This window comes from Lissotriton helveticus, chromosome 11, assembly GCF_964261635.1.
Source record: "Lissotriton helveticus chromosome 11, aLisHel1.1, whole genome shotgun sequence".
NCBI classification, from domain to species: domain Eukaryota; kingdom Metazoa; phylum Chordata; class Amphibia; order Caudata; family Salamandridae; genus Lissotriton; species Lissotriton helveticus.
Window position 1 is genome coordinate 837,961,856 of NC_136072.1, and position 21,494 is coordinate 837,983,349.

General features: G+C 46.0%; 1 protein-coding gene across 2 annotated transcripts in view; it reads right to left on the minus strand.

Moving 5' to 3' along the window:
* Positions 1 to 21,494, minus strand: part of SLC7A4 (solute carrier family 7 member 4) — a 277,563-nt gene that overhangs the window by 200,793 nt on the left and 55,276 nt on the right. For both annotated transcript variants that reach the window (XM_078667033.1, XM_078667034.1), the window contains exon 2: positions 1,101 to 2,182. In XM_078667033.1, the coding sequence (XP_078523159.1) occupies positions 1,101 to 2,082 (982 nt within the window). In that variant the 5' untranslated portion in view covers positions 2,083 to 2,182. The remainder of the gene's footprint in view (positions 1 to 1,100; positions 2,183 to 21,494) is intronic.

Consider the following 21,494-nt stretch of genomic DNA (forward strand, 5'->3'; position numbering starts at 1 on the left):
TGAAAAAGAAAGCCACGAAGTCTTCATTTGATCTCCGTTTGTTTAGCGATTCCAGCAGAGGCATGCTCTTGGAACGCAAACTGGTTTGTAAGTTTTGTAGAAAATGTTTAGGATGGGGCCATTTGTTTATATGGAGTCAGCCATTCAAACGGCCCATGGTATTTGAGGAGTAGATTCCAGTGCAAGTCACTGTCCTATAAACTGCAACCAAAGGAACCAGAGTTGGAAATAATTATCCGCAAACCCATTTGGTGGGAAAAAAACTGCACAGTGCTAAAGCAATACATGAGGCAGCAGGCACAATTTGGAATGAAGTGCCAATACAGGTTAAATATTGACTATGCTCCAATAAGAAATCTTCTAGATGTAGCACTTACACTTTTTCACAGGGTTGAAATTTGAAAAGGAAGCAAAGAGACTAAAATCTCTTGGAGGACGTGTTGGACTGGATACAACTCACACTTATTTATGGTATATTAATTATTCTTTTCTATAGATATTTTGTAAACCCTTGCACTCATGGCAAGGAAGTCACTTTATATTTTGTTCTGCATAGCATGCTGCAGCTTGTTAGAATCCTGTCAAATTAAAATGTTTTGAACCTTGGATATTGTTTATATTTCTCTGATCTCATGATGGGGTGGAATATTTTACCATGTGTAATTAATTGTAAATTTGAAATGTATCTTATTTTCATGTATGTCAATTTGTGATTTTATGTGGACCACTTTGGAGTTCCGTAATTATAAATAAAATAAACTTGAAACTTATTCCAACTCACACTGACCTAGTGACCTGCTCTCTGAAAGGCATGAGGCAAGAGCATTAAATGAACCATCCATACATGTGATGGAGTCACCAAGTACAAAGGACACCACAAAAAATGAGACAGAAGTTCAGTAGCTACACAATAATGGTTCTCTACTATGACCCTGCAATCTTCTGCTTTGTAAACAAAAGGGATACTTATTAGGGTCAATGGCATATGAAGCCCCACGCTGCATGTCGTACAGAGGCAGAAAAAAGATGCATTAAGCAGTCAAGATATAACATTCATATTTTGCAGTAAGAAATGCATTCATAATGCAGTTTGCACTCACCACAGATGGAGCCCACTGCCACGATGAATCCTGCCCAGGAGTAGCCCCGTCGGTAGAAGGCATCAGAAAGTGCAGAGTCTGGTACCAGAGTGTCCCAGGGAACCATAAGAGTCAGCACAGTTGACACCAGGACATAGGCCACCGTTGCAAAGCCGAGTGAAATTGAAGTGGCTATGGGAACAGCCTTCTGCGGATTCTTCGCTTCTTCACTGGAGGCAGCAATGACATCAAACCCAACAAAGGCAAAGAAGCAGGTGGCTGTGCCTGCCATGATGCCCGACACTCCAAAGGGTGCAAAGCCACCATGTTCGGCACTCCAGTTCTTTGGCTCTGCAAGAATGAATCCAAATATCAGAATGAAAACAATGACGCTCATGCTTACGGCAGCGAAGACATGGTTAAGCCACGAGGAAACCCTCGCTCCACATGAAATAAATGCTGTGGCAATCAGCAGTATGCCAGCAGCCAAAAAATCGGGATATTGAGCCACTACCTTGACATGCCAAGTGCCAATGTGGGTCTCTGTAAAGTTTTTTATTTTGTGGTCAAAAATGGAATCCAGATACGCGCTCCAGGCCCGAGCCACAGCTGCTCCTCCAATCATGTACTCCAAAACAACATTCCAGCCAATGAGAAAGGCCCAGATTTCACCGACAGAGACATAGGTGAACATGTAGGCGGATCCAGTTTTAGGTACGCGGGCACCAAACTCAGCGTAGCAGAATGCAGCCAGTAAAGAAGCAAAGCCAGCAACAAGGAAGGAGATGACAACGGCAGGGCCTGCTATTTCTTTGGCAACTGTGCCAGTCAATACATAGAGCCCAGAGCCCACCATACTACCAACACCAAGTAGCGCAAGGTCCACAGTGGACAAGCATCTCTTTAAATTAGTCTCCATCAAGTCATCGTCCAGAGTCTTTACCCGGTTCAGTTTCTGGCAGAAGCGGGCCAGGTCCCTAGAGCTGGGAAGGCGGCTCACCATCTTTACGGATGTCCTGTTACTTGTGGATGAAGTGAGTTGGGCAGGAAGAGAGCAGGAGATTGGCTAGGTGAAAAGCTTCTCCATTGACCAGGGTGGATATCTATGTAAGAGACATAACAACATTTAGCAAAAAATTATACACTGCAGCTCTTATCTCTCCAGAGAAGTGTCAGTTGAGTGGCTATATCAAAGCAGACAATGGTCACTTAAAAATATATATATATATATATATATATATATATATATATATATATATATATATATATCAGGAAACATTTTTTCAAACAGTACAGAGTGTAAGAGTCGGGGGTCTTACACAAATGCTTAAAACAGAAGGAAAACTGTAAGATAGGATTCAAACAACGCATGGTTGAATGCACTCAAAACTAAAGTTCTACGTTTGGGATTTTTGAGAGGATTAACAAATTAGCACTTATCTTTACACATATACATTATTGCATGTTGAAAGAAATGTGACGTCATTAAATGCCAACTAGACATTTGATGCGTAAAAACAAATTTAGGAGACTTAGTGGAGTGTAAAAAGGACCAAGCATTTCCTATTTTGCGGTGCCTGAGTCCCTACATTGTACTCCTCGTGTCAGAAAATAAACTTTAGGTAGTATTTAATGATTGTGACTTAGCGCTATTTACTTTCAGATTTGTGGTCAACATTGGCAATTAAAACATCTGCATTTATAAAATGCCAATTGATTTTGTCAATGTTCTAAAGTTTTTTTTATACTAATTTCAAGAAACCCATTTTACCTCGTTTACTCAAAGCACATTAATCACCAAATACATTTCATAACCATCGTCTTTCTAATAGGTTTGTCAATTATCCTCTGAACACAGTACAGTACTAAAAAATAGTGTTCACAATAGGGCTTTGGGGGGGTGGCCGACCAGCGGGAGGCCTGCCACCCCCGGGGGGTTTTGGGGCCGAGGGAGGGTAGAGTCCAGCACCGTATGTGGGCTGGTTTTGGGCTAGTTGGTAGCCTTGGGCTGGGGTGGGCTAATTTTGGGCTGCATTTGGGCTGGTGACTTTAAAACCGGCCATTTTGGGGCATAGGCCACCATTTCGGTGGCTTGTTACACAGCAGCCGGGAGGGTGTGGCGGATTTAATTATGTTCCCTCCCACCCTCCCTGGGTTTTCTTTCAGTTGATAGGGGGATTTCAAGTTTTGAGGCCTGGGGGGCAGGGGGTGGGGTGATTGCCTTTTTTCAAGGTGTATTGGGGTTTTTGTGGTGTGCGGTGGTGTTTTTTGGAAGGAGTTTTCTTGGGGGCCGGTGCATCAGGGTTTGTTCAATGGTTGTGGGGTTTGTCGTGTCACTGGAGCAGGTGTTGGTGTGATTTTCTGCCTTTGGGGGCGGTTTTTCCTAATGTATGGGGGAAGTGTAGGAGATCTGTTTTTGGATTATCGGGGGGTAGGTCAAGCACAATAAAGTATTTAGCCAGGTGGAGAGGCAAATTGACGTTTTTGCTAATTGTTTCCTGTTTGTGGATTGGGGGGAACCAGTTTAGGGGAGGGGGTGGGGGGGTTTGTTAGGAAATTACATATTTACTGAGGTCTAGTTTTGTACGGCGCAGGCCAAAGGTTTTCATTGTGTAAGGTGCACCTGCTTCCAATAAAGCGGCCTTAATCACACCTATTTTTGAGTTTCTGGCCGGTGCTGTTTGCCTCCGCCCACCTCCCCCGTTGGGCCCCAAAGTAGCCTCTTCAAACAAATGTATCAGTTTGTTTTCAGGTGGATCAAAATTGGTTAACAAGAGTTTTGCAAGGAGTATGTTGCTTCCATGGGCCAACTAATGGAATCTTCGAATGAGACAGGTGTTTTTGTTCAATCGATTTATCAATACAGTAAGACGTTAATAAGGCCAAACATGTTTAATTTAGATTATCTTCTAAAGTGCATATCACTTTTTTTGATAATGCTGTATGCTTTTGGTGTAGAACCATTGTTTTTTATTCAAGAGTTTGTAATAACAAAAACAAAAGGGGGATGTACATTGGCATATTTACCTATATTGGGCATCTGTTTTATGAAGAAAAAAAGTACACCCCCATGCTGTACAAATCGTGTTTGAACCCATTATTTGAATATATTCATGCAAAGATGATGTCCTCTTCCAGAATAAAAATCATTATTTCCTTTTAAATCCAAAGCATGCCACTTGTAGCCCTTGATTACGTTCACTGCTGTCACAGTATTCATGGAGTAGGATCGGGAGTATCCTAAAAAATTTAAATTATTCCAATCAGAAATAAATTAGAAGCTCCGATGAGGTATGCACAAATGTACTCTTCACAAACTCGGTGGGGAATACAGTCTCGGGCGCTTTTTGCTGAATAGAATTGCACTGTATTAAAAAACACTATCATACTGCTATTTGCACATTTTTCACATAAACGTGCATATACATTCACACATCTGTCAGTCACACAGAGCATGCATAAGGGCATCCAACCACAACGGACCAACACATATACAAAAATACATCACATACATACATCTTCCACACAGAACAGCATTCATAGAGGCTCACAGGCAAATGGAACAATATGTGTGCCGGCATGATGGCTCAGTGAGTTAAACATTCGACGGACATCTACATTAACACACGTGATGATTCTGATCCCCAGAAAGACCAACTGAACCTTCCATCCTGTAGACTTGGAGAATTTGGTATTATTAAATAAGGTCAGAGTAAGTCTAAGTATGCACGCTGCATAGAAGCTCTAAAAGCACTATAACAAAAAATTATTCATCATTATTATACACTCATAAATACATGACTCTGATGACAAGCTTACAGACATCCATGTAGAAATGAAGCACTCCAAGACATTAGATATGCAGGCTTACAACATGTCAGATGCACACACAGTTACATGGATGCCTAAGTGTCGGTGGTTACATAGAAGAAGGAATGGATAAATGCTGCGGTGCATACCTGGGCAGGTTTAGGAAGGTATGGTTGACATATGGATGTTACCCCTAATGTTCACATGATGCACTGGTGTAGATGTACAACCGCATGGGAATGGATGAACTCGTTGGATGAATGGATGGATACGTGGTGTGTATAAGGGCGTGGCTGGTATTGGGGTGGAGGTAGGGGGGGGCAATTACCGTGTGACCTGTAGTAACCAAATAACGTGTTTCTATCGGTACCTCAGCTGAGGTCCTGGTCACTTTTTCAAGCATGGTTGTAGGGATACAGAGGGCGATTTTAAGACAGCATGCAGTCCAAAGGATGTAGAACTGTAAAAGCATTTCGCCCGATCTGTTTTTCCTTGATCAATAGAGAGTAGTGCATTTGCATAGGTTTGTAGACAGTTAGGACAGAATTTATGTTACTACTCGACTTTCTGAAGAAGATCACAGATTCTCGGATGGGAATAACCGACTCTGGCCTTTAACAGCTGTAAATAACAGAAACTGCGACAGTACCCAATTGTTGACATCGTACGTGTACGTAAGATTGATGATTGTTTCCGCAGCAGTGAGTCACGACATGTTTTACTCCGCTCGGCTTCGAGGAGCACAGCTCGGCTCCCGGGGAGGGGTGGTCGTAGGCAGTTGACAGGATGTAGATGGATAGGGTGCGCGTGGGTGTCTGCTTCTGCTCCGTTTGTCAGCGCCTTACGTTTCTGCTAGCAGGGATGCTGACTGGATCTCTTCTCGTGACGCATCATATCTTCGATCTAGCCCACATCCGTTTCATATATAGTTGAAAACCGCCGTCTGCAGCTGCTCGGTGTCCGATGACCGCACGGACGATGCTCCAGAAAGCAGTTAGGCCACCTTGCGATCCATCTTATTTTCAGGCCCTCGTCCAATGAACCCTGACCTCCCCGCAGTTAAATAAAGCTGGTGGGTGCAGGTGGCCCCACTAACTTTTAAAGACGGGTAAACTGTGACAAATGAAGAAATCCAGGATAAAAGGGAACCTGTGTGAGCAGGGTCGGACTGGCCGTAGCGGGCACCAGGCGTTTCCCTGGTGGGCCGCCTGGATTGGGCTGGTTTTGGGCCCCTGGGGGGCTGTTTTTGTTACCGAGGTGGCAATATCGGCCCCCTGTAACAAAATCGGCCAAAACCGGCCCTAGTAAACAGCTCGGCCGCACACACCCCTGACCCCAGGGGGACAGGCCAAGCAGTTTGCCAGGGCCTGTTTTGATGCCCAATCCGGCCCTGTGTGTGAGTGAAATATCTGGGCAGGGTGTCTGAATGGTGGAAAATGGAGAAGGCAGGAGGGGGTCTCGGGACCATGCTGCCTTGGGATTAGGCAACCCAGACAACTATCAGTGTTGGCTTCTGGCACGGCTTATTCTTTTACATATTAAACCCTGCTTCCCTGTCCCCAAAAGTTCAACATCTCTGCAATGTTCAGCCATTCCTCCAACCTCCAGGCTTACTGGAGCTAAGGACTAATGAACATTCTGAAATAGGCCTACTGTGTCAGCTCAAGTTTTTTACGTAGCCTAGCATGTTGCTGCCGCCGTTTGTTGGGTGCTTGAAAGCATTGGTCCTGGGGGATCTGAGGGACACGACATGGCCATATTTTTTTAATTTTAGTAAAACAGTTCCCCTACTTATAACATGCCAACCCTTCCGATTCAGGCAGGAGATTACCGATTTGAAGGCTAGTCTCCCGCCTCCCAAATCAAGCATCCAGAAACCCGATTCCACTGGATACAGCAGGAATTACAGAATGACCTGCTTCAGGTGCTTCAAATACCTCAAAGTTGAGCTCAAAATTGCGTTGGCTCTCCAGCCTTTGTTTTCCCTGCCACATCCTGTAGTTGTGAATATATTATTGCCTGTGCCAGAATAAAAGCTATTGGTTTAGAAGTGAGCTTGGGTGGGCCCAAAGTTCAGGTCTTTGGAAACAAATGTATTTTCCTGCCTCCGAGACCTACGCCCTGGGTAATAGTATTTCTGGGCGGGCTTCAGCACTTCGAAGTACTGCACTGTCGGTAACCTGTTCCTGCAGGTCAGTGCACAATATTGTCAAGTTCCCTCAGCCTGCTATGGCGTGCTCCTGACACAGGTAAAGAAAGGTAAGGAAAAAAAACATTTAGTGAAAGTGAGAAATAGCCTTGGGAGAAAAAACGTGTTTTAAACTGTTTTTGCTTGAACACTTTGTAAAGCTACCAACATTAAAATGTTGATTCCAGTCTTCATTCACACACACTTTAATCTCCCTCTCCAAGAATTACCTCAGACACCAACGCTTAATGCTTTGGCCTAAATTCTTGGAGAGGGAGATAGGAACATGTGAAAGGAATTGACATTTTTGGCAGTTTTACATATTATTAGTGCACCTAAAAACAGAGTCTAAAACTCTGTTTTTGTTAGCGCCAAAAATGAAATACTGATTTTCCTTATACTCATGATGTGGTGTTAGGGCCAGAGTTGCAGACTTAGAACTGGGAAACCAGTTTCAAGTCCTGGAGTTGTCTCATCATCCTGTGATTCTGGGCAAATAACTTAATCTCCCTATAAACAATGAGTGGGGACATTGTGTAATGTAATTGGTGCTCATGTAAAGCACTCCAATACCTCCGGGTCGGTTCTGCTATATGAAAAATAAACAAGGTAAAAACAAAGCATTAATAGAAGTAAATACTGTTTAGTGACTGATGTGTACATGGCTTGTCTGTTTAAATTGTGATCTTGGAAAAATACTTTATTTCACCCAATACAAGTAAAATTGTATGTCAGTGATTTTGTTATTCCCAAGTTTCACAACATGTGAGCATATTTGAAATGCCCAATATTTTATTGTTTCATCTGTGTATTTATTCCTTTTATATATGGTTGTTTAGGTTTATGCCATATTTAGGGTGATGAGTTTTCTTCCATTTCTAGGTGAATTAGATTTTCTTTTAATTTAGATTATTAATGTTTGCCTTTCTGCTGTTAGTGTTATATCCTGTTTGCATTGGTTTTCAGAGTGATTCTCTTGCAGTGCCTGTGAGTGGTGCACTCCAAGGCTAGGCTGGAGTAGATTTGAGCCTGTCTGGGAAGTTGTACTGCTTGAATAGATGTAAGTGTAACTTATGAGCACTGGGTCTGCCTTACACTTTTTTAATAGTGGTTATACATGTTCATGGTCCTCCTTGTTCCCCCTTACTTTTTATACTTTTCCCTAATTTTCTCCCACTTTGTAGTAGGTATTGTTAATTTTTCTGACACTCCCCCGCCCTGGCTACTCCCACACATACTATAAAGTAGTAGGTCTACGTGTGCCTGAGTTCTACTTATAGTGGTCAGTGCCCGCCGAGAAATACAGCAGATTGGGGTGAAAATCTACAGTGTGGATTTTGGCAAATAGCACTTAGTTATTTGAGACGTAGTACTACAATAGTATTATTCTGAAACTCGCAAATTGCCTTGTAAATCGAGCCTATTGTTTATAGTTTCAACAGTCATAGTCTCTATGGCCCAAACTTACATTTTATCATTGACCGTCAGAGGCAATTGGAACAATTAAAGTACAGTCATACAAAGCAAAAGTGCGCCTTCATCAAAAGCAGCTCTGAATTACCTTCGGGTCGTGTTCCCACTCTAAACACTAACACTCTTTGAAGTGCAGAGTGACTCTGCACTTCAAAGAGTGTTTGTGCTCATGGAGTGAGAACGCAGATTGGTGCAGAGAATGTTGCTCATTCTGAAGTTACAGGCTCTGCCACGCGTGAGGCACCTCTGCGAAGCATACACACTGTGTGCCAGCACTAGGCCTACCTTCACAAGCATAACAATAGAAATATTTCTGACGCTAGGCCCTGCTGGCACACAGCATATATATTGCTCAGAGGTGCGTGGCACTGGCAGAGCCTAGCTTCAGAAACATTTCTGTCTACATGTTGTTATATGACATCCCTTTATTAATGTAATCACTGCACTTTCACAATTGCTTTTTAACCTTCTTGCTTTTCAAATTTGCTTGAAAATGCACCATTTACCCACTCTTTTTTCAAATTGTTCTCGGGGGGGGATAAGCCCCCTCAATTCCCATTAAGACGTTCGGGCTCGCTTGCTCGCCACGGTGCACTCTGACAGAAAGTTTATGGCTCACCACTTTCAAATGTCACCAGCCACCACTGCCTGTGATTAATTTTGTGTTACGCCTGACCCGTTTTGTGTTACGTGATATTCAGGTCTTTCCACGTACGCATATTTCTCCCTCTTATCGAAATTGAAATGTTGGCATGTACAAACGTCAACCGTCCTGGGACGGTTAATTCCGAGAGCTGAAATGCTTCAGCTGCAGTGTAAGGCAGGTAGTTTCCTGTGCTGTGAATAAAGGGCAGAGCAAACAGCTAAACAAGCCTTCTTGCCAGGGTGTCTGTTTGCCTGAAATAAGTTTAAATATGCACAACTCATCAATCTGCAAGTGTAAACGGTGCCTGGAAGCCGGTATTGGCTTTAATTGATGGAATCACTTGAACCTTCCAAGTGACACACATTTATTCTATTTGAGAGGTATTGTAAGGGAGCTACCAGCTAAGATGTGAAGTGTGTGCTTTTAGAAGACAGTTACCATAATAATTTCTTCCTGAAGATACACATTCATTCTTTTTGAGGGGTATTGTAAGGGACCTACCAGGTAAGCTGTGAAATGGGTACTCTTAAAAGACAGTTATAATATAAAAAATAAGAAAACGGCCCTACGTAAAGCCTGCAAAAAAAAAAATCTATATTTTGGAAACACTTTATCGTAAACCTTTTTGCGCATTCTGTAGCAGCCTATCTTACACAGTGTGTAATGCAAGTTTAAAATAATGACTTACATGTTCACAGTGCTTTCTGTCACAGAATGGGACCTTGAGGCACTAAACATACACTATTCTCAATTGCACCAACCAGGATTTGGGGCCAGATGTACAAACATTTCGTTTTGCAAGTTTCTAATTACGATTTTTTGTGCATCACAAATAGAGACTCACAAAATGAAATGTACTAATGTGTCTCAGACACATTAGCAATTCCAAGTGGGGTCGCAATTGACCTGCTTCTTCAATAATGAGGCAGGTTGCAATTTGCGACGCATTGGGAATGGGCAATTACACAGGGATGGTGGCCCGTTGGGGTCAGCAGACCACCAGGTGGGTGTTTGCTTTTAAAGAAAGCAACTTGGGGGCATTGCCAAGATGGCGAGAGGGTAAGACGTGTTTCTCCTTGTGTCCCTGCTGCCCACCACAAAAATAGGTGACACATCGAGTACCGAGGAGATCTACCACTTTTCGGTGGCGAGGAAGAAGATCGTCAGGGCTGGAGCAGGACCGGACTCACATATGGGAGCGGTATATAGCCAGAGAAGACTCGAGGCCTGGATGCATGTAATGGCGGCAGATGCAAGGAGCTCTCTTCAGGCCCACTGAAGAATCACACAACAGCACAGTAAATGGGTGTGGAGGGCGGCACACAGCAATAAGACTACCTTACTCGAAATCGCCATTGGAGCATTGGTTGCAGAGAGAGAGACAAGGTGAGGAGAGGGGGGTGAGTGAGGTTCCACTCACCCCCCTCTCCTCACCTTGTGTCTATCAGCGACAGCCCCAGAGTTGAATGCTAAATCTAACAAGACTTCGGGAGAAGATGCGGGTGAGAGTTGGGCCCGACAGGAGACCAGAAGACAGAGGAGAACACGGACAGAGATCCAGGCTGGATCAGAGGTCAGAGTTTGGAAGGGCTCCAAACACGAACAAGGAAACCATAGGCCCGGGAACACAGAGCACAACCAGGCATATGCGACCCCAGTGGCCTATAATCCCAACGTTCAGAGCTCCTGGCACGCGATCGCTGTGAAGAGGGCCACAGGAGCAAGGCCCGAATGAGGAGCTGTTGGGTGCACAGGGTCTGCCCCTCAACCACCATACCAAAGACTGCGAATCAGACTCAACACAAGGCGGCAGCAGATATGCAGTGATCTGCCCCTGGTATAGATAACGCTTGGCCCTAACATAGAGGAGGCGCCCTGCCTGGTAGCTGCGGGCCCATCGGATACCAGCAGGCGGGCACCCCTGGGGTGCCCCATGACTCCTGGAGTCAGCAGAGGAGGCCTAACACTGAGAGACACCAAGAGCAGGTGGAGGCACAACAAGTGAGTGAGCTAGACAGAGACTCTCAGAAGTGGGCTGCATAGGACCTATAAAAGGGGATCACCCTCGTCCACGGTGATGCTTGATAGACCAATACGGCCTCACGGTTTATCCCCCAGATCGGCATAGAGTCAATGCACACCTGAAGGGGTTAATGCCAAAGACTAGGGGAGGAAAGCATTCTTGGTGCACCTTTTTTGACCCTGTGGGAGATGAGCAGATAGGCGTTAAGGAGAAAGGGATAGATTGGAGTGGGGACCAAGAGCCAGGATTGGACGACAACTGGAGTGGATGGGGAGATCTCGTGCAGGCAGAGCACCAGGGGTCATCTCCATTGAAGCTGTGTTGCAAAGTCATCCTGTGCCCTGGGCACCTCCAACTTTTTGCTGACTGGAACTGGTGGTAACTGACTCTGACTGACCCTGGGCTCTGTTAACCAGGCCCAGGGCCAGTGCCAAGCTAAAAGGAACACATTAGAATACAGTTAAGACACCCAACATACACTAGGGTACACTATGGTATGGTGGGGTACCCATATAATTGGCATGCTCTTCCCCATAAGCCCCTAGTATATAGTAGGGAAGGGATTGAAACTACCTAGAAGTCCCCAGTATCCTGGGGTATGGCAGTTTAGAGGCCAGCAGATGTTCGGCACCAGCATGTGTGCAGTGCTGAAGCCTGAGGTCAGTTTAAAAGCAGCACTGGTTGCCAGGACTGCTTTTAAACCTTAAATTATGCCCAAAATCGACTTTTGTGGTAGGGACACTTAACCATGACAAACCTGCAATGTTTCTGGCTTTTTAAGGCCCCTCAGGGTCTCCCCTAGGTATCCCAGGGGTGTGGGGTCAGTTATCTATAAGGTACACCCTTATATCATGGGTTTTTATATGCCTGGGTAAAGTGAAATTTCACATTTCACATCCCACCTTGTTTAAAAGTGCTGCACAAATTCAACTACTTTGATGGTAGGACTACTGGGTAAGGAGGATCTGCAATATTTCTGCAGATTCAGAACCCCTGAAGTCTCCCCTAGTTGAACAGGGGGTGGGGGTCTTGTAGAAATTAGGGAAATACTTATAAAACATGTTTTTATAAGCCCTGGTGCTAGAAAACTGGTCCAAGTCATTCTCCCCATTGCAAACCCCATGGCCCATAGGTTAAAATGATAGGAAGTTGTTGATTAATAAATATTGATAGGAGAGGACAAAACGGACTATTCAAAGACTCCCCAGAATGGTAGTAGTAAATCCAACAATATTATATTGTTGAATTTCTCCTTAAGTGTACATACAAGAACATAAGACTTTCTTGTTTGCAAGTCCAAATTCAGCCTTCCAGTGGTCTGCCCTAATTGGTCAGAGTTAAGTTGATTAGCCAGGCTGCTTTGAAGAGGCGATGAAGAACCCCTAGGGTTAATCACTCTGCTGGGAGGGCAGTGTGCTGGTCAATAGGAATGCCAGGCCAGGGAGAGGAGTCGTTAACCATGCGCTTCAAAGGCAGGGGGGAAGCCTGGGTTTCAGTTTCACTCTGACACTCTTGACCTAGAGTCAGCGCTAGGCTTAAGGAAGGTATGTGCAGATGGTAAGGGGAGAGTCCATGGAAATAAGCCATTCCAAGGGGTGTGTTTAGCCAGCTCTTACCTCCTGGCTGGAAAATCAGACATTATGGATTTGGAAGAATGATGCACTCTGGGACAAAATAAAGCCACACTACAGGATGTGGTCATAACTATGAGGAGTTGCCCTGCTCTCATTGGTCAGAAGTGACCTGGTGGTTGACCCAGAGAATTTTGAATAAGTATCTGAGAGGGAGAGAGCCCTCCTGATCTGCTGCTTGAAACTGAATGAAGCAAGAAGTGCCCTGCTGAAAAGATTTTGCTATGCAAGGAACTCGAAGGCCTGACCTATAAAGACAGCACCATCTGAAACTACAGCCCTGTGAGAATTTTGAATAAGTATCTGAGAGGGACAGAGCACTCCAGATCTGCTGCTTGAAACTGAATGAAGCAAGAAGTGCCCTGCTGAAAAGATTTTGCTGTGCAAGGAACTCGAAGGCCTGACCTATAAAGACAGCACCATCTGAAACTACAGCCCTGTGGATTATCTTGCTGGAAAAGAACTAAAGAGTAGACTCCTTGAAAGCTATAGGTTAAAAGAAGCTCAACTAGAACATCACCAACTAAATCTACACCTTGGAAACCCATCAGTGGATTTGTAAGGGTGTTGCTCAAGTGGATTGCGGAATTGAAGTTTCACACTTTCAAGGACCCTCTTGGAGATTCCAGAACCTTGGATTGTGTGTTGGATACTTTGGGAACGCAAGCAGAACTCCAGGAAGGTGTTCTAACTGGACCCCGCTTGCTGAAGAAGGCGGCCAACCATGAGTGGTGAGACAATTCTTCAGAACAATTTATAAAGGTGTGTTCCTGACAGAGAAAATGAAATGACTAAAAGGGGCACTGTTGGTTTCTAAGCACTAGAAAGTGACTAATCTTTAAAAATTTCATATCTCTGGTTCCCTACAGTGGATTTTTTTCATGTTGGTGTCATTTAAAAGATACAAATATTACCTATTTTTATAAATTGGTGTGGGATTTTTATTTTGTGTTGTGTCTTAATTATTTACTGAAATTGTGTTTTTAAATGCTTTACATACCTGTCTTTGAAGTTAAGCCTGTCTGCTCGCAGCCATGTTACCAAGGGTTGAGCATAGGAATAATTTTCGAAGACCTATGCTGGGTCCTACCATGTGTTAGTGGCCTTATTACCAGTGGCAGACCTACATTTGCCCCCACCAATAACCTACTTTTCAACAAGCTGAGTTTGAGATGTGAGGAGCATGAGTTTCGAAGAGGGGGTAGACCAGAACCAACTGATCTGGGGCCCTCATTCACACATAGATCAGTGTGGGCAACCAATCATAAGAAACTGTGTCCCTTAACTGAGAGAGTAACAAGGTCTGAGAGATTCAACAGCTCATTCCCCATCTATGGTGTCTGCAAGGGGGAAGAAAGATAGGCCACAGAAGGACAAGCTGACCAGACCCCCACCCACGTCCGGGGTAGAGGTGCAAGCACAGTCTATCAGTCAGTTTGATCAGGAGACAGACAAGACGGATGAGCCAGTCACCAGCTCCTTCTTAGAGGCCCTTTTTGTCACGCTGCAAGACAACTTTCAATCCCTATGAGGGGAGTTAACCAATGACATTAAAGACACCCGACTTGATGTAGATTCACTCAGAGAACGCGTGGCGACCATGGAAGACCAAGAACACACCGGAGACGAGGAAGTGGAGCAGTTGCAGCAAGAGGTGAACAGTCTATGGGAGCAACAGATAGAGCTGTAATCCCATGCCAAAGACTTCAAGAATTGCTCAAGAAGCAATAACACCTGCATCCAAGGTATACCATCACAAGCAGAGGGCTCTGATATGATTAAATATCTGAGAGACCACTTCAGCTACATCTTCTAGGCTCCCCCAGAGACTGAGATAAAATTAGACCGGGCACATAGAGTGGGCCTCCAGTGGCGATCTACAGCTCCACCTCCGGATATCCTGGCCTACCTCCTGGACTTTCAATTAAAAGAACGGATACTGCGTAAGGCTGAGAAAGGCAACCTCTGACTTTCCGGGGTCATGCGCCCTCACTGTACCAAGACCTAACCATGATTACTCTGCAGAAAAGGAGGACATTCCACCCGGAACCTGGGGATCACATACTCATTGGGTCACCCCTTCCGCCTGATTTTCAAATTGAAAAGGCAAATTACACCAGCTCTGCTTGCTCCAGGAAACTTGCTACATCCTTGGCATTCATGATTCCCTGGGCAAAGGCACAGAGAAAGGAGAATTCAGGGTTCAGCAGGGAAAGCAACGGGGGAACGGAGACGCTGCCTGGCTGAGAATTATGTGAAACCCGATCCCGCTACAACAGCGAAAGAGCGCCAGGCGGTTCTGGAGTCGCTGTCTGGTGATCAGCAGGATGGTGATGCCAAGTGAGACCTCTGGGATGGCATTTGAGTGCATAAGCGGCCAGACTGGTGGCGAGTGGGGCTATCGGGGAGGGGAAGGAGATCTATGAGCCACATAATGCTCTCAATTACTTTAGTCACCAGGGACTCGTGGACTCGACCTACTGGTCTCGGACTCATAATGACTGTTTTGCATTTTAAATTATGTTTGTTTCTTGTTAGGGGGAAAGCGGTACTCACTTCAGCGGGGCAGGAAGAAGGCTGCGGACACATATAGGAGGGGAATCCCGAATGAGAGAGACAAGAGGGGATAGGACACTGGAGCACAGCCAGATAATCTTTCATTCATCAGATATGGCTTCAAAACCACTTAAGGTAATTTTGCTGAAAGTGAAGGGTCTCAATAATCCTATCAAGAGGCGAACAATGCTTTTGGTCCTCGAAAACCCGGGTGCGGGCATCTGCCTCCTCCTGGAGACTCATCTCCTAACTAGAGACTGGCACCGCCTTACATTGCGTGCATTCCCACAACAATCTTTTTCTTCCACCCCTGGCATAAAAGCGGGAGTAGCTATCCTTATAGCCACACAATTTAGAGGTGAGGTAGGTTCTAAGGTAGCAGAGGTTAAAGGTAGACTCCTTGCCTGCTCTTTCAGGTCGGGGTCATCCCTTGGTGGTGGATTCAATATACGCGCTCAACTGCTCGTAGTTGTGTGGACTCAGCTGACTCTTGGAAGGAGACCAAATCACCGGGTGGAACTGCGGCTGACAGGAAAAGCCTTCCGTGCATTGCTACGGACCTACTGCTGGCTCATAAATTTTTTTTCGAACTGGGCTCATACCGAGGAGCGGGACTGCGAGGCCCAGAGGTGCTTGCGCTCTGGCATCTCGCGCACCTGGTGCCTCTTCCCGCCCCTCCTCTTCCTCCTCTGTGTGGATTTTAAAAGACGACTCGCGGCCCCCGCTCCGCGGGCGCCGCTCGTAGTCGTGTGCTGTGTGGACTCAGCTGACCCTTGGAAAGAGACCAAATCACCGGGTGGAACTGCGGCTGACAGGAGAAGCCCTCCGTGAATTGCTACGGACCCACTGCTGGCTCATAACATTTTTTTCGAACTGGGCTCATACCGAGGAGTGGGACTGCGAGGCCTAGAGGTGCTTGCGCTCTGGCATTTCGCGCACCTGGTGCCTCTTCCTGCCCCTCCTCCTCCTATTTAGCCTCACTTCCGCCCTCGAGCGCGGGACGAAGCACGGAGCGAAGCCCGAGCAAAGGGCGGGCCGTCTAAGGCCGTCCAAGGACGATCAAGGCCGGGCTGGGACCCCCCCCTTTAAAATCGGCTTTCTTTGTTTGGTTACTGCATAAATTTAAGTGTTTGAAAGATTCTGAATGCCCTCAGGTACGAGTGTGATTGCTACTTAAATTTGTAGGCTGGTTCTGGCTATCAGTAGCATGTCTCTACGGTCTGGGAAAAATCGCCATGTTGCAATCCCCACTTCCAGCGGGGTGGTTACTGGCACTCTGGACCACTTCTTTAAGATAGCCTCCACCATACTGGAAAAGGAGATTGCCTATGCTGAAAAACGTCTCTCCTTGGATTTAATAACGGGGAAACGGTCTTCTTTAGGGCGCATAGGCACGACGGTTTCCCCCGGGCCAATTAACACCGCAGGGGATGAAATCAGGCTGGTGGATGTTGGGGATGTATCAGACAGTTCGAGCCTAAATCTATCTTCCCTGAGCCCGGCGCCTATCAGTGACATCGCTGGCTCACATATTTCCCCAGGGCCTGTTATCCAATCTGTTCACACCTTGTCCCAGGGCTCCCCAGACAGGGTGAAAGTTAATAGCAGGAAAAGAAGGGGCAGCTCTCTAACGGGCCAGCTTGCTAAGAAACAAAAGAAGTCCCTTGATTTGGCCCCTGAAGCTGTTCCCCAACCCCCCTCCTCTCCTAGGCCCGGCACAGAAGTTATTAGCCCCTCTGTCTGTCCAATAGTCCCTGAAGGTGATCTCCTGGGTAAAATTGAGTTCCTGATGAAAGCCCTTATGTTGCCACTCTTAGAGAGAACCAGGATGATCAACTCCAAGTTAGATCAGATTGAAAAGCAGGTTGGAGAAAATTCACTCCTACTAGCTGATCTGGCCAAGGGTAATGCTCACACTAGATCATCGGGGATTAATACGAGGGACCCGGGCCCCAGTACTGCAACTGCTGGGGCGGCAGCTGGGGAACCCAAAAAAGAACAGAAAAAAAATTAAATACACCCACCCCAAAACCATACTCGAAGAAACACGTAGGCACATCAAGGCAGGGTGGGAAGTTTATGGACCCGGTACGTGCAGCTCAGCCCTTATTTAGCGGTCTACCTACAGACAGAAGGCCAAATAGGCAACTTCAGCAGGATAAGGAAGCTAGTAAAGACCAACTCCCTAGCTTAAACCTTCCGCCAGAGGCGGCACCTTATACAATAGTTTTAGTGGGATTGCGATCCTTGGGGGCAGGAAATTCAGAATCGTACAGGGAACTAAAGAACAAGGTGGTCTTTTGGCTAGATAGGAATAGGACCCTTCCCCCATCCTCGAGTACAGAGATTTTGGGTGTCAGAAGGGTACACTGGGTGGGCAACAACCCTAAAGACCTTGAAGGGGATTGCATCCTGGTGAATTTTAGAGATACTTGGGCTGTAGACCACATTCGGAGAAAATCCAGATTTGGCCGAGAGGGCGATATCCAATCCCTGGGCCTCGAGTACTTTTACCCAGGGGTTATGAATAACGGTCCCCAAAATTCTTTTCCTATTTTTCGTCAGAGAGGATTTTGTGGAGCAAACCCAATTCATAGGTTAGTACACCCTTTACCACATTATAATAGGTTTGATCCTTTAAAAGATCTGGAGGGGGTAGACTGACTCCCCAAAACACTCGGCGAGCCTAATGAAATTGAAAGCCAAATAGGTCCAACGGTCTTCCCCCCTAATATAAATAGCGAGGATACGATACACCTAAATGGACCAAGTACCCCAATTACAATGCAGGCACTACCATCTCTGCCTGTAAACGGGGCTATGAATCTTAGAAGAAGAGCAAACATGGAGCACGGCTCCCTGTCAATTGTTTCCTGGAATCTGGCAGCAATATAAAATAAATATGACTTGCCAGACTGGGGGTCATTCATTGACTTTCAAGATGTCTGCCTTTTTCAGGAAACCTGGGCCAGGGAAGACCATCACCGCACTGGTTTCGCCTCATTTTCTATTGAGGCAAAATGGGGTGGGAAGGGACGCCCATCAGGTGGACTACTCATTTGGGTGGGTTCACACTTGGGATGTTCTGCAACGAAATTGGAGACAAAATCTGCGGATATCCAAAGTGTGGCATTAGAATGGCCCAACGCGACTAAACTAATATTAGTCAAAGTATATTCAAGACCAACGGGCGTGACCACTGGCTCAGGAACAATTGAGGATCTATCTCTCTTCCTTGATTCTATCCCCCAAGGCACCCCATATCTGGTAGGGGTGACTTTAATTGTCAATTCGAGCCACTGCCAGCCTTACTGCAAGGTACCACACTGGAGGAGGATGATCAATGGGATATACCATCTGTTGGGGGCTTACCAGTTAAGTCCTGGACACCGCTTGCTACCCAAATTATGGCCCTGTCTCTTAATAACTCTATAAGGGCCTGTAACGGGCAGGTCTGCGGGGACATCCCCCCGAAACCCACTTATAATAAACTAGGGTTCGAGTCACGTATAAACTACATTTTTGTGGAAACCCGTAACTGGGCTATGGTAAGGAGTTTTCAGGTAACCCCACGTGATGAAAGCGATCACAATCCACTGATCTTGAATTTCCAGGTTCCTGGCACTATCATTGAGAACCAGATACTTAATACCCCTCCGGACCACAGTGCGATCCTATCTAGCGATAGACGCAGAATAAGATGGGCAAAAGTCATAGGGAACCCAGCATCTATTTCCCGGCTTTATGCCGCAATCCTACCGGTCTTTAAAAGTGTAGAAGAGCTCACTTTATTAAGCCCGTCCGCAGAGAAACACAATGCACTTGGAGATCTCCATCTTGAGCTCACCAACGCAATAGCAGAGGTGCTGAACCCGCGAGTAACAAAAAAGCTTAGTAAATCAATAAAAGCCTCATGGTATAACACGGCCTGCAGGAAGGCCAAAGTCGAACTTTGAAGCAAAGGGCTAGCACCGTGTTGGTTAGGGCAAAAATGTCAGAATACAGACATCAAATTCAGATTGCCAAGACTGATTGGGATAACGAAAATTGGACTGAAATGGTGGCTGCTCTTAATCTTAGAGACGCTCGGAAATTCTGGCAGATCGTTAAAAATGGCTCTGTGGACCCAACAACAGCAGTAGAAGCCAACATTGCTCCTAGTGTTTGGGAGGCTCTCTTCCGCACCCTATACTCGCTGGATAACATAGATCATCCAGAGGACATACGTAATCTGGTGAGGAGCCCTAGCTCTGAACTGGCCCAGGAGGAATTCACTGCTGGGGAGGTTGGTGTTGCAATTGTTAAACTAAGAGCGGAGAAAGCTCCGGGCTTGGACAGGCTCCCCGGAGACTTGTTCAAGCACGAACCAACTGTATGGGCTCCATACCTACAGGTCCTCTTTAATTCAATTTTGGGTGGGATGGAGGTACCTAGTACTTGGCTGGGAGCAGAGATTGGACCGATCTTCAAGAAGGGCTCTCCTCTGCTCCCAGCCAACTACAGGCCTATTAGCCTCATAGATGTCCCCAAGAAGTCTTCACAAGGCTTATCCTGGACCGTTTATTGGAGTGGATGCTTGAACACTCAGTTCTGAGCCCTTACCAAGCGGGGTTCAGAAAGAAAGTCTCCACTATAGACCAAATTTTCTGCTTGGCTCTCCTATACTGGAAAACGATAAAAGTGGAGGGTGGCAGCCTCTACACCGTTTTCGTAGATCTACGGGCGGCATTTGACCTCGTACCCCTTAGAAAACTTTGGTCTGTTTTGTCCAATATGGGGGCACCACAAAATCTCCTAAATATGATCATCCGCCTGCACACAAATAACTATGCGCAGGTTAGATGTGGGCGGGATGGTTCTCTATCTCACAGATTCCCCGTTGACAGGGGGGTAAGACAGGGTTGTGTGTTAGCACCGACCCAGTTCTGCCTCTATGTCAACGGGGTAATCTCTCACTTAAATGGGGTAGTGGACGGTGATGTCCCCAGACTTGCCGGAAGCAGGGTGCCGGTGATTATGTTCGCTGACGACACCCTGCTTCTGCCTAAGACACCTTTGGGGATCCAACGAATCCTTAAGGGTTTTGAGGAATTTTGCGGAGTCCATGGCCTTGAGATTAATACCCTCAAGACCAAATATATGATTTTTAATCCCCCATCAAAAACACGCCCTAACCCATGCATTGGCGGAAATAGGTTGGAGAGGGTCCGAACCATTGAATATCTAGGGGTGACCCTAAATGAGTATATGACTTGGCGACATCACCAAACAAAATCACAACTCAAACTGGCCCAAATGGCGGGAGGAGTTATTGCCCTCATAAATAAAAATAAATCTTCCATCAAGGCAATTGTTCCCCCGCTAGAGATATACAGAGTGCAGGCTAGGGGAGCGGTCATGTATGGCAGCGAACTCTGGGGCCATACGGCAGCTTTTATCTCTCCCCCCTAGTACCCCCCTTTTACCAATGAGGCTAGATGCGGGTTTTAAGGCCACTTGATGAAGACCTGGGAGTTAGGCCCCTAATCTTTTGGTGCAGAGTTTGGACCACTCCAGAGTTGGTAAGCTATAGGTCTGAACTCCAGGAAATCGTGAACTATCCGATCGCAGGGAATATCCCCTGGTTCCAGCACATAAAAAACAAGCTCATGGGTTTGGGACTACTCGATCTGTGGCTTGACCCTGCGACCGCCTGCTCCACGGTTTCAAGGAAACAGCTACTCTCACTCTACCGATAAAGCAAAATTGTGGCACAGAGACAGGGCACACAGTCAGGTACCCTGACCGACTCCTTCCTAAAGATCAAGGATACTTATAAAGTGGAGGAAATCCTAGATGTTATATTTCCATCTAATACTAGGAAACTTTACCTACAGTGGAGGTACGGAAGTCTACCAATCCGAGCCTTCACTAGCAAGTGGACTGACCCATCCCTGAGTCACTGCCCCAGGTGCAACCACGATCAGGAAACCGAGTTACACATACTGTTTTTCTGTGGAACCTACGGGCAGGCGAGAAGGAAGTGGATAGTTCCGGCCTGCAAAAATTTAGGCTTTACTCATTGCCTGCAGGCATATAGGGGTCTCAA